The sequence below is a fragment of the Coregonus lavaretus genome, assembly GCF_964263955.1.
Source record: "Coregonus lavaretus genome assembly, chromosome: 5".
Lineage (NCBI taxonomy): Eukaryota > Metazoa > Chordata > Actinopteri > Salmoniformes > Salmonidae > Coregonus > Coregonus lavaretus.
In genome coordinates, this window is record NC_139992.1 from 64,267,179 (window position 1) to 64,283,376 (window position 16,198).

Genomic DNA, 16,198 nt, shown 5'->3' on the forward strand with positions numbered 1-16,198 from the left:
ATCAGGATCAAATCCTCTGATCTCCTCAAACTCATTAATGAATGTTCATATTTGAAGATTGCTAAAGAGACTGGTACCCAGGCTACAGTTGATGAGGCATTTCAATCTAAAAATGCCATCCACAGCCTCAACAGAGTAGCGGGAAGTTTCCCATACACATTGATCTTGGGTCAGTTTTGCATTTCCCCCACTACTGGTTAAGGTTAGGATTGGGAGAGGGGAGGCTGATCCTAGATCTGTACCTACGGGGAACTCACCCCGGAGCCTACTCAACAATGTGGGGAGGAGATTCCAATCAGGATATGACCAATGGCAAACTATTAACACTATTAAAATGTCCTCATTGGTACACATAGTGGTACTCTCACCTGTGCCACCTCCTCAAAGTCGTCGTGCCGTTTCTGTAGTGCCCTGGCGCGGTGGAGGGACTTGCCCACGCCTGTGTGTTTGCTGAGGAATGCCTCTCCGTGGTTCTCTATCCAGTCCATCACCTGTACACAAGACACACAGAAAGACATCATGTTAACCAATGTTCTGATCAGCCCATGTTCCTGCCCTCCCCTCCTAGCTCCAAAGGAGACAAGACTCACACCTATATGTACAGGAGACAGGCATGTGTGGGCTCCAGGGGCAGATACACCACTGTCACTCTGTCACCCTATATCAGGACAGCAGTCCATCTTCAAGGAGGAAGAGGAGGTTTTGTGAACTGTTTCATCCAAACTAAATCAAATCAAATCAAATTTTATTTGCCACATGCGCCGAATTCAACAGGTGTAGACATTACAGTGAAATGCTTACTTACAAGCCCTTAACCAACAATGCAGTAAAAAATAAAAGCAAATAACTAAAGAGCAGCAGTAAAATAAAATAACAGTAGGGAGGCTATATACAGGGGGGTACCGGTACAGAGTAAATGTGCGTCTAGTCGAGGTAATTGAGGTAATATGTAAATGTGGGTAGAGTTAAAGTGACTATGCATAAATAATAAACAGAGTAGCAGCAGCGTAAAAGAGGGGGATGGGGTGGGGGGCAGTGCAAATAGTCTGGGTAGCCATGATTAGCTGTTCAGAAGTCTTATGGCTTGGGGGTAGAAGCTGTCCTTTTGGACCTAGACTTGGCGCTCCGGTACCGCTTGCCGTGCGGTAGCAGAGAGAACAGTCTATGACTAGGGTGGCTGGAGTTTTTGACAATTTTTAGGGCCTTCCTCTGACACTGCCTGATATAGAGGTCATGGATGGCAGGAAGCTTGGCCCCAGTGATGTACTGGGCCGTACACACTACCCTCTGTAGTGCCTTGCGGTCGGAGGCCGAGCAGCTGCCATACCAGGCGGTGATGCAACCAGTCAGGATGCTCTCTCGATGGTGCAGCTGTATAACTTTTTGAGGATCTGAGGTCTCCTGAGGGGGAATAGGCTTTGTCGTGCCCTATTCACGACTGTCTTGGTGTGTTTGGACCATGATAGTTTGTTGGTGATGTGGACACCAAGGAACTTGAAGCTCTCAACCTGTTCCACCACAGCCCTTCGATGAGAATGGGGGCGTGCTCAGTCGTCTTTTTTTTCCTGTAGTCCACAATCATCTCTTTTGTCTTGATCATGTTGACGGAGAGGTTGTTATCCTGGTACCACATGGCCAGGTCTCTGACCTCCTCCCTATAGGCTGTCTCATCGTTGTCGGTGATCAGGCCTACCACTGTTGTGTCGTTGGCAAACTTAATGATGGTGTTGGAGTCGTGCCTGGCCATGCAGTCATGGGTGAATAGGGAGTACAGGAGGGGACTGAGCACGCACCCCTGAGGGGCCCCCGTGTTGAGGATCAGCGTGGCAGATGTGTTGTTACCTACCCTTACCACCTGGGGGCCAGGATCCAGTTGCAGAGGGAGGTGTTTAGTCCCAGGGTCCTTAGCTTAGTGATGAGCTTTGAGGGCACTATGGTGTTGAACGCTGAGCTGTAGTCAATGAATAGCATTCTCACGTAGGTGTTCCTCTTGTCCAGGTGGGAAAGGGCAGTGTGGAGTGCAATAGAGATTGCATCATCTGTGGATCTGTTGGGGCGGTATGCAAATTGGAGTGGGTTTAGGGTTTCTGGGATAATGATGTTGATGTGAGCCATGACCAGCCTTTAAAAGCACTTCATGGCTACAGACGTGAGTGCTACGGGTCTGTAGTCATTTAGGCAGGTTATCTTAGTGTCTTTGGGCACAGGGACTATGGTGGTCTGCTTGAAACATGTTGATATTACAGACTCAGTCAGGGACATGTTGAAAATTTCAGTGAAGACACTTGCCAGTTGGTCAGCGCATGCTCGGAGTACACGTCTGGCCCTGCGGCCTTGTGAATGTTGACCTGCTTAAAAGTCTTACTCACATTGGCTACGGAGAGCGTGATCACATAGTCATCCGGAACAGCTGATGCTCTCATGCATGCTTCAGTGTTGCTTGCCTCGAAGCGAGCATAGAAGTGATTTAGCTCGTCTGGTAGGCTTGTGTCACTGGGCAGCTCGCGGCCGTGCTTCCCTTTGTAGTCTGTAATAGTTTTCAAGGCCTGCCACATCCGACGAGCGTCAGAGCCGGTGTAGTACAATTCAATCGTAGTCCTGTATTGACTCTTTGCCTGTTTGATGGTTCGTTGGAGGGCATAGCGGGATTCCTTATAAGCGTCCGGGTTAGAGTCCCGCTCCTTGAAAGCGGCAGCTCTATGGAGGGTAACAGAGGTCTCTGAAATATCGACTAGCGTCATTCTCTCATGTTGCTGGGCTTTTACTTATCCTGGTAATACTTTCATTTTAAGTTATACAGTGAGGGAAAAAAGTATTTGATCCCCTGCTGATTTTGTATGTTTGCCCACTGACAAATAAATGATCAGTCTATAATTTTAATGGTAGGTTTATTTGAACAGTGAGAGACAGAATAACAACAAAAAAATCCAGAAAAACACATGTCAAAAATGTTATAAATTGATTTGCATTTTAATGAGGGAAATAAGTATTTGACCCCCTCTCAATCAGAAAGATTTCTGGCTCCCAGGTGTCTTTTTGTCACGATCGTTGACTGAAGACACGGACCAAGGCGCAGCGTGGTAAGCGTACATACTTTATTTAACGTACTTAACGACAAAAACAACAAACGATACGTGAAGTTGTTACACGTGAAGTTGTTCTTGAGGTTACAACAACACCAAACCTTTACGGATCAAGATCCCACAAACTAACTGGTGCCAACAGGCTGCCTAAGTATGGTCCCCAATCAGAGTCAACGAGATACAGCTGCCTCTGATTGGGAACCACCCTGGCCAACATAGATCAACACGATCTAGAACAAAAACATAGAAAACTAAACATAGAAAATCCACACCCGGGCTCAACATTTAAGAGTCCCCAGAGCCAGGGCGTGACAGTACCCCCCCCCCAAAGGCGCGGACTGCGACCGCGCCACACAAACACAAGAGGGTAGGGGCCGGGTGGGCATTCCGCCTCGGAGGCGGATCCGGCTCCGGGCGTGACCACCACCTTTTCTCCACCTCCCCGTTGCGCCCCTGGTCTTGTCTGGCCCTGCTGACTGGAGCTGGACCCGTCGACGGTGGACCAAACCTTACTGTCTCCGGACTGGAGCCGCTGGCCGGAGCTGGACTGGACACCGGTGGAGCGGATTGCTCTGGCTCCGGAGTGGATCCGCTGACTGGAGTTGGACCGGACCCCGGTGGAGTGGATTGCTCTGACTCCGGAGTGGAGCAGCTGACCGGTGGAACAGGCACCGGTGGAGCAGGCACCGGTGGAACAGGCACGGGCCGTGCCGGACTGGACACACGCACCACTGGCTTGGTGCGGGGAGCAGGAACGGGCCGGACCGGGCTGACGACGCGCACCACTGGCTTGGTGCGGGGAGCAGGAACGGGCCGGACCGGGCTGACGACGCGCACCACTGGCTTGGTGCGGGGATCAGGAACAGGTCGGACCGGGCTGGCGACGCGCACCACTGGCTTGGTGTGGGGAGCAGGAACAGGCCGGACCGGGCTGGCGACGCGCACCACTGGCTTGGTGCGAGGGGCAGGAACAGGCCGGACCGGGCTGAAGACGCACACCACTGGCTTGGTGCGAGGGGCAGGAACAGGCCGGACCGGGCTGAAGACGCACACCACTGGCTTGGTGCGGGGAGCAGGAACAGGCCGGACCGGGCTGACGACGCGCACCACTGGCTTGGTGCGGGGAGCAGGAACAGGCCGGACCGGGCTGGCGACGCGCACCACTGGCTTGGTGCGGGGAGTATGAACAGGCCGGACCGGGCTGGCGACGCGCACCACTGGCTTGGTGCGAGGGGCAGGAACAGGCCGGACCGGGCTGGCGATGCGCACCACTGGCTTGGTGTGGGGAGCCGGAACGGGCCGGGCCGGACTGTGGAGGCGGACTGGAGGTCTGGAGCGGAGAGCTGACACAACCCGTCCTGGCTGAATGCCTATTTCCACACAATATGTGTGAGGCATCAGCACAGGACGTACAGGGCTGTGCACTCGTACTGGCGCTACAGCACGTGGCACTGGCGCAGGATATACGGGACCGAGGAGGGGTACTGGAGGCCACGAGCGTTGAGCCGGCACACCCCGTCCTGGCTGCATGCCCACCTTAGCACGACACGTGCGTGGTGCTAGCACAGGACGTACAGGACTGTGCCGGAACACTCGCGGCACAGTACGTGGCTCCGCATAACACGGAGCCTGCCCAGTCTCACGCTTCCTAGCCTGAGCACGGGGAGTTGGCTCTGCTCTACCTCTAGGCTCCGCCAACCAACCTTTTAGCCCCCCCAAATGTTTTTATTGGGGCTGTCTCTCGGGCTTCCTCCTCGGCCGGTACCCTCTGCGTTGCCGCTGCTCCTCTCTGTAGCGCGCCTCCACAGTCTCCTCTCCTGCCTGGGCATTCACCTTTGCCCATGGCCCTTTTCCCGCGAATATCTCCTCCCAAGACCACCATTTGCCCACCTGGGACATCGCCATCTTCTCCTCCTGGGCACGCTGCTTGGTCCTCTTATGGTGGGAACTTCTGTCACGATCGTTGACTGAAGACACGGACCAAGGCGCAGCGTGGTAAGCGTACATACTTTACTTAACGTACTTAACGACAAAAACAACAAACGATACGTGAAGTCCTGATGTTACAACAACACCAAACCTTTACGGATCAAGATCCCACAAACTAACTGGTGCCAACAGGCTGCCTAAGTATGGTCCCCAATCAGAGACAACGAGATACAGCTGCCTCTGATTGGGAAACACCCTGGCCAACATAGATCAACACGATCTAGAACAAAAACATAGAAAACTAAACATAGAAAATCCACACCCTGGCTCAACATTTAAGAGTCCCCAGAGCCAGGGCGTGACACTTTTATACAGGTAACCAGTTGAGATTAGGAGCACACTCTTAAAGGGAGTGCTCCTAATCTCAGCTTGTTACCTGTATAAAAGACACCTGTCCACAGAAGCAATCAATCAATCAGATTCCAAATTCTCCACCATGGCCAAGACCAAAGAGCTCTCCAAGGATGTCAGGGACAAGATTGTAGACCTACACAAGGCTGGAATGGGCTACAAGACCATCGCCAAGCATCTTGGTGAGAAGGTTACAACAGTTGGTGCAATTATTCACAAATGGAAGAAACACAAAGAACTGTCAATCTCCCTCGGCCTGGGGCTCCATGCAAGATCTCACCTCGTGGAGTTGCAATGATCATGAGAACGGTGAAGAATCAGCCCAGAACTACACGGGAGGATCTTGTCAATGATCTCAAGGCAGCTGGGACCATAGTCACCAAGAAAACAATTGGTAACACACTACGCCGTGAAGGACTGAAATTCTGCAGCGCCCACAAGGTCCCCCTGCTCAAGAAAGCACATATACAGGCCCGTCTGTAGTTTGCCAATGAACATCTGAATGATTCAGAGGAGAACTGGGTGAAAGTGTTGTGGTCAGATGAGACCAAAATCGAGCTCTTTGGCATCAACTCAACTCGCCGTGTTTGGAGGAGGAGGAATGCTGCCTATGACCCCAAGTACACCATCCCCACTGTCAAACATGGAGTTGGAAACATTATGCTTTGGGGGTGTTTTTTGGCTAAGGGGACAGGACAACTTCACCGCATCAAACGGACGATGGACGGGGCCATGTACCGTCAAATCTTGGGTGAGAACCTCCTTCCCTCAGCCAGGGCATTGAACATGGGTCGTGGATGGGTATTCCAGCATGACAATGACCCAAAACACACGGCCAAGGCAACAAAGCAGTGGCTCAAGAAGAAGCACATTAAGGTCCTGGAGTGGCCTAGCCAGTCTCCAGACCTTAATCCCATAGAAAATATGTGGAGGGAGCTGAAGGTTCGAGTTGCCAAACGTCAGCCTCGAAACCTTAATGACTTGGAGAAGATCTGCAAAGAGGAGTGGGACAAAATCCCTCCTGAGATGTGTGCAAACCAGGTGGCCAACTACAATAAACGTCTGACCTCTGTGATTGCCAACAAGGGTTTTTCCATCAAGTACTAAGTCATATTTTGCAGAGGGGTCAAATACTTATTTCCCTCATTAAAATGCAAATCAATTTATAACATTTTTGACATGCGTTTTTCTGGATTTGTTGTTGTTGTTATTCTGTCTCTCACTGTTGAAATAAACCTACCATTAAAATTATAGACTGATCATGTCTTTGTCAGTGGGCAAACGTACAAAATCAGCAGGGGATCAAATACTTTTTTCCCTCACTGTATATCTCGACGGCAGTCAATGAGAAAGAAGCCAAATGTGCAGTGCAAAGGGAAGCCAAAAAGTGCTGTGAACTTCGCATAACTCCCCTCTAGAGTCCCATTGAAACAGTTGCGTGACTTAACATGGTCGGCAGAATACCCAGCACGGCAGAATTTACAGTGCGAGATGTTAATGAATAGATGAGAAGTCATAGGATGAGATCATCTGTGTGGATTTGTGTTGCGTGTCCCTGTGGATATAAGCAAACAGCATCTGGCTGAAACAGAGCAGAGCACAGCAGCACCCTGTGGCAGTGGCTTTCACCATTCTCTGGCAGACCTGGGTTCAAGCACTATTCTAAATTATTTCAAATACTTTCTCTGTGCAATTGAGCTTGGTGCCTGGTGCAATGGAACCAATAGAATACTCCCAAAACTGTAAACCCCGCCCATCTGGCACTCTAGGCAGGCTAGAGCAAACACTTTACATATTTGAAAGATTTCAAATACTATTTGAACCCAGGTCTGTTTTTTTATTCCCTTTTCTAATAACTCTTTCTATGGTCATTTGAGGGAATGGGAAACCAAAGCTTGCCTGTCCTGCCCCACTTCAATTATATTGTTACCCAGTGTTGTCCTCAAGTGTAACCTCCCTGTCTTGATCGCGTTTGCTTGCCTGCTTGTCTGTGTCTAGTTGCATGTGAGTGTGTGTGGGTGGGTGGGTGTGTTTGTGTGTGTGTGCGTGCGTGCGTGCACTTGCCTGTGTGTGTGTGTGTGTGTGTATAGTAGGAGATGGGAAGGGTCCTCTGATTGCGTGTGGTGTACAGGAATGTTTAATAAACATGTCAGTGGCTGAGCAGACAACTCTTATTTTCCCCTGACTGATTAGAGTTGCTGCATCCACAGGAATAAGCAGGAGTCTAAAAGTAGCCTGGCTTGAACATAGTAAAACGTTGTCACACGAACATGGAAAGGGTTGAGAATAGAAGAGATATTAGAAGAGATACATAGAAGATATTATCTGTCTGAGGATACAATGCCTTGACAGGAGTGTCACTTCTTGATTATTCCCTATATAGCCCTTACGACGCTGGTCAAAAGTAGTGCACTAAATAGGGAATAGGGTGCCATTTGGGACGTACCATCAGTCTCGTGATGTCTCAGCAGTCACTCAACACCAAGATGATATTCTAGTTATGATGATGAGGAAGTGGGCTGGAAATATTGGACTCCAAAATAACACCCTATTATTCACTATTTAGTGTACTACTTTTGACCAGAGCCTAAGGGTCCATTATAAGAGTTACTGACTCAATGCCACAAGAGGGTAGAACCTATTTCAAATGTTGCTTGTTAGGGTGAGGTAGTTGCAGAAACGTTGGAATGGTTTAGTCGAGTTCCCTAAAAGTTGGATGCAGCCTGTGTTTGTGATGCTGAAGCCCCACATCACTTACAAATCAGAGGAAAAGTACAGTACATGAAAAGTACAGTTTCCTGGAAGTATGCAAGTACATGATAGACCAGAAGCCCATAAAAACAAAGATGCCCTGTACAAAACCATAAAAGAAAACAGAACCATAAAAGAAAACAGAGGACGCTGGAAAAACAGCAGGCAAAACCACTGGAAGACTATTGTATTGATTAAAACTCAAGGTCCCTAGGAAAGAGGGGCACTTGTGTGAACATTGTGGTGCTTAACATAATCTTGGTCTAAATCTATTAATTGTTCCGTGTATTCACATACGATCCAAGCCCCTAAGGGGGCATTTGAAACATTTAGAAGAGAATGCGAAAAGTGCTTTTTATTTTCACTGTTTAATTTCTTTTGACAGTGTATAAGTGAAAGCAGTCCTCAGTTCCTGACAGAGAATGTGTCCCAAATGGCACCCTATTCCCTATATAGAGCACTACTTTTTCCAAAAGCCCTATGGGCCCTGGTCAAAAGTAGGACACAGTATAGGAAATAGGGTGCACTTTGGGACACAAACAGAGTCAGTAAAACTTAAAGAAAATACCATCATTTTTAGACCTACACTATGCCCAGCTAGCACATAACGTTCTGAGAACCATATGTTTTTTAGAGCTTCGTGAGAGTGTGTTTGTCCTATATTTATTTTGCATACAACCTTCCCACAGCTTTCTGGGAATGGTGCAGAATAGCTGCTTGGCTTTGGAACATTCTCAGCACATTAAAGGAACTTAACAAAAAAACGTTATTTTCTTGTTATTTCATTACTTTAACATAATGTTTCCTCAAAGTTAGCAGGAAAACACCATTCTCAAAAGTGACCGCAAATACGATTATGTATGTAATGCTTTTATTATAAAGTTGAATTTTTATGGTGAATATTATCTTCCCCAAACTTGAAACTCACGCGCTGCGTATGTATGCCAACATTTTTACTGGTACTGTATGTGTGAAATTAGTTTTAATTCAGAATGGACCACTATCATGCACCTATCTCGAAACACGGGCAGGGGAGAAAAAAAAACATGTAATCTATGCACTTAAATACCGAATGGAGGACGCTTTTCCCATTATTCATTTTCATGCCAGCCAGGTAGGCTACACTCCTGTTGTAAAGAAAAGCAATGTGCTTAATATTAGGAAAGTTGAGAAATAAATACAGTGGGGAGAACAAGTATTTGATACACTGCCGATTTTGCAGGTTTTCCTACTTACAAAGCATGTAGAGGTCTGTAATTTTTTATCATAGGTACACTTCAACTGTGAGAGAAGGAATCTAAAACAAAAATCCAGAAAATCACATTGTATGATTTTTAAGTAATTAATTTGCATTTTATTGCATGACATAAGTATTTGATCACCTACCAACCAGTAAGAATTCCGGCTCTCACAGACCTGTTAGTTTTTCTTTAAGAAGCCCTCCTGTTCTCCACTCATTACCTGTATTAACTGCACCTGTTTTAACTCATTACCTGTATAAAAGACACCTGTCCACACACTCAATCAAACAGACTCCAAACTCTCCACAATGGCCAAGACCAGAGAGCTGTGTAAGAACATCAGGGATAAAATTGTAGACCTGCACAAGGCTGGGATGGGCTACAGGACAATAGGCAAGCAGCTTGGTGAGAAGGCAACAACTGTTGGCGCAATTATTAGAAAATGGAAGAAGTTCAAGATGACGGTCAATCACCCTCGGTCTGGGGCTCCATGCAAGATCTCACCTCGTGGGGCATCAATGATCATGAGGAAGGTGAGGGATCAGCCCAGAACTACACGGCAGGACCTGATCAATTACCTGAAGAGAGCTGGGACCACAGTCTCAAAGAAAACAATTAGTAACACACTACGCCGTCATGGATTAAAATCCTGCAGTGCACGCAAGGTCCCCCTGCTCAAGCCAGCGCATGTCCAGGCCCGTCTGAAGTTTGCCAATGACCATCTGGAATATCCAGAGGAGGAATGGGAGAAGGTCATGTGGTCTGATGAAACAAAAATAGAGCTTTTTGGTCTAAACTCCACTCGCCGTGTTTGGAGGAATAAGAAGGATGAGTACAACCCCAAGAACACCATCCCAACCGTGAAGCATGGAGGTGGAAATATAATTATTTGGGGATGCTTTTCTGCAAAGGGGACAGGACGACTGCACCGTATTGAGGGGAGGATGGATGAGGCCATGTATCGCGAGATCTTGGCCAACAACCTCCTTCCCTCAGTAAGAGCATTGAAGATGGGTCGTGGCTGGGTCTTCCAGCATGACAACGACCCGAAACACACAGCCAGGGCAACTAAGGAGTGGCTCCGTGAGAAGCATCTCAAGGTCCTGGAGTGGCCTAGCCAGTCTCCAGACCTGAACCCAATAGAAAATCTTTGGAGGGAGCTGAAAGTCCGTATTGCCCAGCGACAGCCCCGAAACCTGAAGGATCTGGAGAAGGTCTGTATGGAGGAGTGGGCCAAAATCCCTGCTGCAGTGTGTGCAAACCTGGTCAAGACCTACAGGAAATGTATGATCTCTGTAATTGCAAACAAAGGTTTCTGTACCAAATATTAAGTTCTGCTTTTCTGATGTATCAAATACTTATGTCATGCAATAAAATGCAAATGAATTACTTAAAAATCATACAATGTGATTTTCTGGATTTTTGTTTTAGATTCTGTCTCTCACAGTTGAAGTGTACCTATGATAAAAATGACAGACCTCTACATGCTTTGTAAGTAGGAAAACCTGCAAAATCGGCAGTGTATTAAATACTTGTTCTCCCCACTGTCCTTCCAGACACAAAATGAGAGAACAGCTCACTGACCATTTTACTCGCTCTATTGAAATGGATACTTGCATAGTGGAGTCTTTTGTTAAGACATGTAGCTAGCTAGCTAAACAATTAACCATAATCTGCAGGTAGCTAACCAACCAGATTCAATGTTAGCTAGCTAACATTAGGCTAAAACTAGCAAAGCAAAAAGCTCTGAGATACGAATACTATTACTACATAGATCATACACTTAACGTTAGCTAGCGAGGCAGTCAGCTAACGTTAGTCAGCTAGCTAACAGTACACTTTAACTTCAAATGAAAAAGATTCCGTCTCTCACAGTTGAAGTGTACCTATGATAAAAATGACAGACCTCTACATGCTTTGTAAGTAGGAAAACCTGCAAAATCGGCAGTGTATTAAATACTTGTTCTCCCCACTGTCCTTCCAGACACAAAATGAGAGAACAGCTCACTGACCATTTTACTCGCTCTATTGAAATGGATACTTGCATAGTGGAGTCTTTTGTTAAGACATGTAGCTAGCTAGCTAAACAATTAACCATAATCTGCAGGTAGCTAACCAACCAGATTCAATGTTAGCTAGCTAACATTAGGCTAAAACTAGCAAAGCAAAAAGCTCTGAGATACGAATACTATTACTACATAGATCATACACTTAACGTTAGCTAGCGAGGCAGTCAGCTAACGTTAGCCAGCTAGCTAACAGTACACTTTAACTTCAAATGAAAAAGATTCCGTCTCTCACAGTTGAAGTGTACCTATGATAAAAATTACAGACCTCTACATGCTTTGTAAGTAGGAAAACCTGCAAAATTGGCAGTGTATCAAATACGTGTTCTCCCCACTGTATATAAAGCTGATGAGATCTTCCTCTTTTGATAGAGGCCAACAAAACTCTGTTTTCTCACGCAATTGCATAGCCTATAGAAATGTTGCGAAACATGAGCTCATGGGCTCTCATTAAGTATTTGATTAGATTTTCGAAAAAACATTTGCATTGATGTCCGAGTGATTAGAGGGACAATAGCGTGCTGAGTATCAGGCAGTTAGCAAGTTTGGTAGGCTACTAATGATCATCAGCAGCATCAGAGCTTGGAGAAGCCTAATTACCATGACTAAACGGTCACGTGGAATTTGACTGCCGTCATGACTCGTGACCGCCGGTGTGGCGGTAATACGGTCACCGTAATAGCCCTAAACATGGTTACATTTAATACACATTTTGGTAATGTTCTAGGACCATTCTCCAACTGTTTTGACAGTGGGAATGTTCTCACTTTGTTCCGAGAACTTTAAGAAACAACATTCTTCTGTGGGAATTTCAGTACTTCAACATAACGTTTCCTACAGGTTTCCTCATGGTTCTATTTAAAGTCATGTTCTAAAATTGTTCCAAGAACGCTAAGAAAACTTTCCATAAAAACCACAATAAAACTCATTTATTACGTTCTAAGAATGTTATATATACATTAAGTATACATTCTGTTCTCAGCATCAAGAAAACTCTATCCTCTAGCTTGTAAAGTGTGTTCAGATGTGTTGGCCGTGCACACTAATTTCCACACCTGATCTTAAGGAGTGCTTGCTTCCTTTGAAATGGGATCTGTTTGAATAGACAAATAAACAACTTTGTATGAGTTTAAAAAAAAACATGGGATGCTATCTCCATCCTGGTGGCGCAGTGGACACAAACCATGAATAGATAACAGAAGATCATAGGTTTGAATCTCAAATGTGTTTGCATGATTAATGCCTAAGTAAATTAATTTCCTTGAGTCCTATCTGTGCTTGGAGTTCAAAACAGTTAACCCAAACTAAACTAGTGGTTTTATTAAAACGTTAATAAAAATCCCAGGAAAACCTTCAGGGAACAACCTCCCTGCAACCAAAAAATGTATGTTCCCAGAACAGGCGAAATGTTCACTTCCGTTCTCAGAATGTTTAAAAAACATTTTACCAGTCAGGAAATGTATGGCTTTGTTCGCAGAACCAATGGGAAACCAAAAGGTACGTTCCCACAACTTCCAAGGAATCAAATGTGCTAGCTGGGTGAATAGCACAGTGGGGTGGAGAATTGCTGACCTTCACGATGTCACGATCGTCTAACATAGAGGACCAATGCGCAGCGTTGAAGGTGAACATATTTTATTACTATAAATGATCACACGATCAAAAACACAAACGAAAACGTGACGTCTACGGTTTGACACGAACCGAAATGAACAAGAAACCACAAACACAACGTGAAAGACAGATAGTTAAATATGGCTCCCAATCAGAGACAACGAGCCAACAGCTGACACTCGTTACCTCTGATTGGGAGTCACTCAAACAAAGAAATACAATAACCTAGACCCACAACAAAACATAGAAACTAACACCCTGGCTCAACATACGAGAGTCCCCCGAGCCAGGGCGTGACAGTACCCCCCCCTAAAGGCGCGGACTCCGACCGCGCCAACGAAACACAACAGGGGAGGGACTGGGTGGGCACTCCGCCTAGGCGGCGGATCCGGCTCCAGTGGAACAGGCACGTGCCGTGCCGGACCGACGACGCACACCACTGGCTTGGTGTGGGGAACAGGCACGGGCCGTGCTGCACTGACGACGCACACCACTGGCTTGGTGTGGGGAGCAGGAGCGGGCCGGACAGGGCTGACGAAACGCCCCACAGACTTGGTGCTGGGAGCAGGAATGGGCCGGACCGGGCTGGCGACGCGCACCACAGACCTGGTGCGGAGAGCAGGAACGGGCAGAGCCGGGCTGACGAGACGCACCACAGACTTGACGCGGGGAGCAGGAATGGGCCGGACCGGGCTGGCGACGCGCACCACCGACCTGGCGCGGAGAGCAGGAACGGGCAGAGCCGGGCTGACGAGACGCACCACAGGCTTGATGCGGAGAGCAGGAATGGGCCGGACTGGGCTGGCGACGCGCACCACAGACCTGGTGCGGGGAGCAGGAACGGGCAGAGCCGGGCTGACGAGACGCACCACAGGCTTGATGCGGGGAGCAGGAATGGGCCGGACCGGGCTGGCGACGCGCACCCCCGACCTGGTGCGGGGAGCAGGAACGGGCAGAGCCGGGCTGACGAGACTCACCACAGACTTGATGCGGGGAGCAGGAATGGGCCGGACTGGGCTGGCGACGCGCACCGCAGGTTCGGTGCGGGGAGTAGGAATAGACCGGACCGTACTGGGGACACACACCACTGGCTCTACACCGGGATCTGGAACGGGCCGGACCGGACTGGCAACACACGCCAGTACCTCTCGCCGTGCCTCCACACCTTCCATCCCCTCTTCTACCAGTGGCCCCCGTAACCCGGCGGCCTTCTCCGGCAACCCACTGGACCGCTCTATCGCGGCCTCCTGCTGGTCCGCCGTCGTGAGCCCCCCCCTAAAAATTTTCGGGGCGTCTCTCCTACCCGTGGACCACGTCTCCATATCCCTCGCCAGCTTCTCGCCCTTCTGCCATAATGTCAAGCCCTTGTCTTCCTCCCTCGGCTTGACCCAGTCCAGGAGGCGAAGGAGATCTGTGAGGGATCTCCCTGGCGATGGCTCCTGAACACGCTGCTTGGTCCCATCTTGGTGGTTTCTTCTGTCACGATCGTCTAACATAGAGGACCAATGCGCAGCGTTGAAGGTGAACATATTTTATTACTATAAATGATCACACGATCAAAAACACAAACGAAAACGTGACGTCTACGGTTTGACACGAACCGAAATGAACAAGAAACCACAAACACAACGTGAAAGACAGATAGTTAAATATGGCTCCCAATCAGAGACAACGAGCCAACAGCTGACACTCGTTACCTCTGATTGGGAGTCACTCAAACAAAGAAATACAATAACCTAGACCCACAACAAAACATAGAAACTAACACCCTGGCTCAACATACGAGAGTCCCCCGAGCCAGGGCGTGACACACGAATCCACAAAAAATCAGCTTGATACATGAAGCACCATCTTGCTGTTGCCTGAGTAACAGTTTATTTCATTTGAGTGCTATCCCTTTCATTCGTTATCCACTGCCACATAAACCAGAGTGAGAGCATCACTATATCTTACACATATCCAAAAATATGCTATACCTTATGAAAAATGAGAGGAATGTCATTAGATTAACACAAATGTGGAGGGAGGAGAGTATAGACAGAGCACCAGGTTTCCCCAACTCCTCTTAAATCTGGCTACAGTTATACAGCAGATGACCTTGGATAGCGCTGAACTTCCTACACATATCCTCCAACACTGCTTCCTCCTGACAAGCCCCTTGCAGTTGGAAGCCCAAAGTATTTCCACATCCAAAATGGCACACTATTCCCTACCTAGTGCACTTCTTTTGACCAGAGCCCTATTGGGAATATGTCACTACATAGGGAATAGGGTGCCATTTGGGACACAATCTATGAGTCAGAGGCTTGAAATGCATCCCATTAACACTGTCTGCTGCTTGGTGGTGCAGTGCGGTGCGGCAGTCACTCATGTGCTCTGCTGATAACCCCAGCCCTGATCTGCCATGGCGGAGGCTTCAATAAATGACCAAGCACGGCCTAGTCAGTAAACCTAGAACAAAGGATTACGTTTGATTATCTCTAAATTAGACCGGCCCTGCACTCAAAATCAAAAGAAGAAAGACAGAGAGAGACACACAGAGAGAGAGAGAGAGAGAGAGAGAGAGAGAGAGAGAGAGAGAGAGAGAGAGAGAGAGAGAGAGAGAGAGAGAGAGAGAGAGAGAGAGAGAGAGAGAGAGTAAGAAATGGTGGGGGAGAGGGGCGGAGAGACAAAGCATCATCTTGTCTTGCTAAACTGTAGACAGGCTAATCCAAATAGGAGAAAGAGAAGCTGTGCCAACTCATATGAGAAAGAGATCTCTGGAGTAACAGAGATTATGGGAGTGCAGGCCCTGATGCAGTCTGTCAACTGAGTCAGAGACAGAAATATTGCAGAAAGTAGGGGAGTCAAGGGATCGTCTCAGCTCATTCTTATTGAGTCGCATTGTGTCATTCGCAATCATTGATGCAGTTATTCTCTCGCTTAAATAGAACAACAGTGCCTTCAGAAAGTATTCACACCCCTTGACTTTTTCCACATTTTGTTATGTTACAAAGTGGGATTAAAACTGATTTAATTGTCATTTTTTGTCAACAACATACACAAAATACTCTGTAATGTCAAAGTGGAAGAAAAATTTGAACTTTTTTTATTTTATTAATGG

The 16,198-nt window shown here is 47.6% G+C and overlaps 1 protein-coding gene across 4 annotated transcripts in view; it reads right to left on the reverse strand.

Annotated features, from left to right (window-relative positions):
* Nucleotides 1-16,198, reverse strand: part of LOC311130047 (kalirin-like) — a gene marked incomplete at both ends in the record, with an annotated part of 358,304 nt that overhangs the window by 171,045 nt on the left and 171,061 nt on the right. For all 4 annotated transcript variants that reach the window (XM_084162671.1, XM_084162670.1, XM_084162669.1 and 1 more), the window contains one exon: nucleotides 369-491. In XM_084162671.1, the coding sequence (XP_084018797.1) occupies nucleotides 369-491 (123 nt within the window). The remainder of the gene's footprint in view (nucleotides 1-368; nucleotides 492-16,198) is intronic.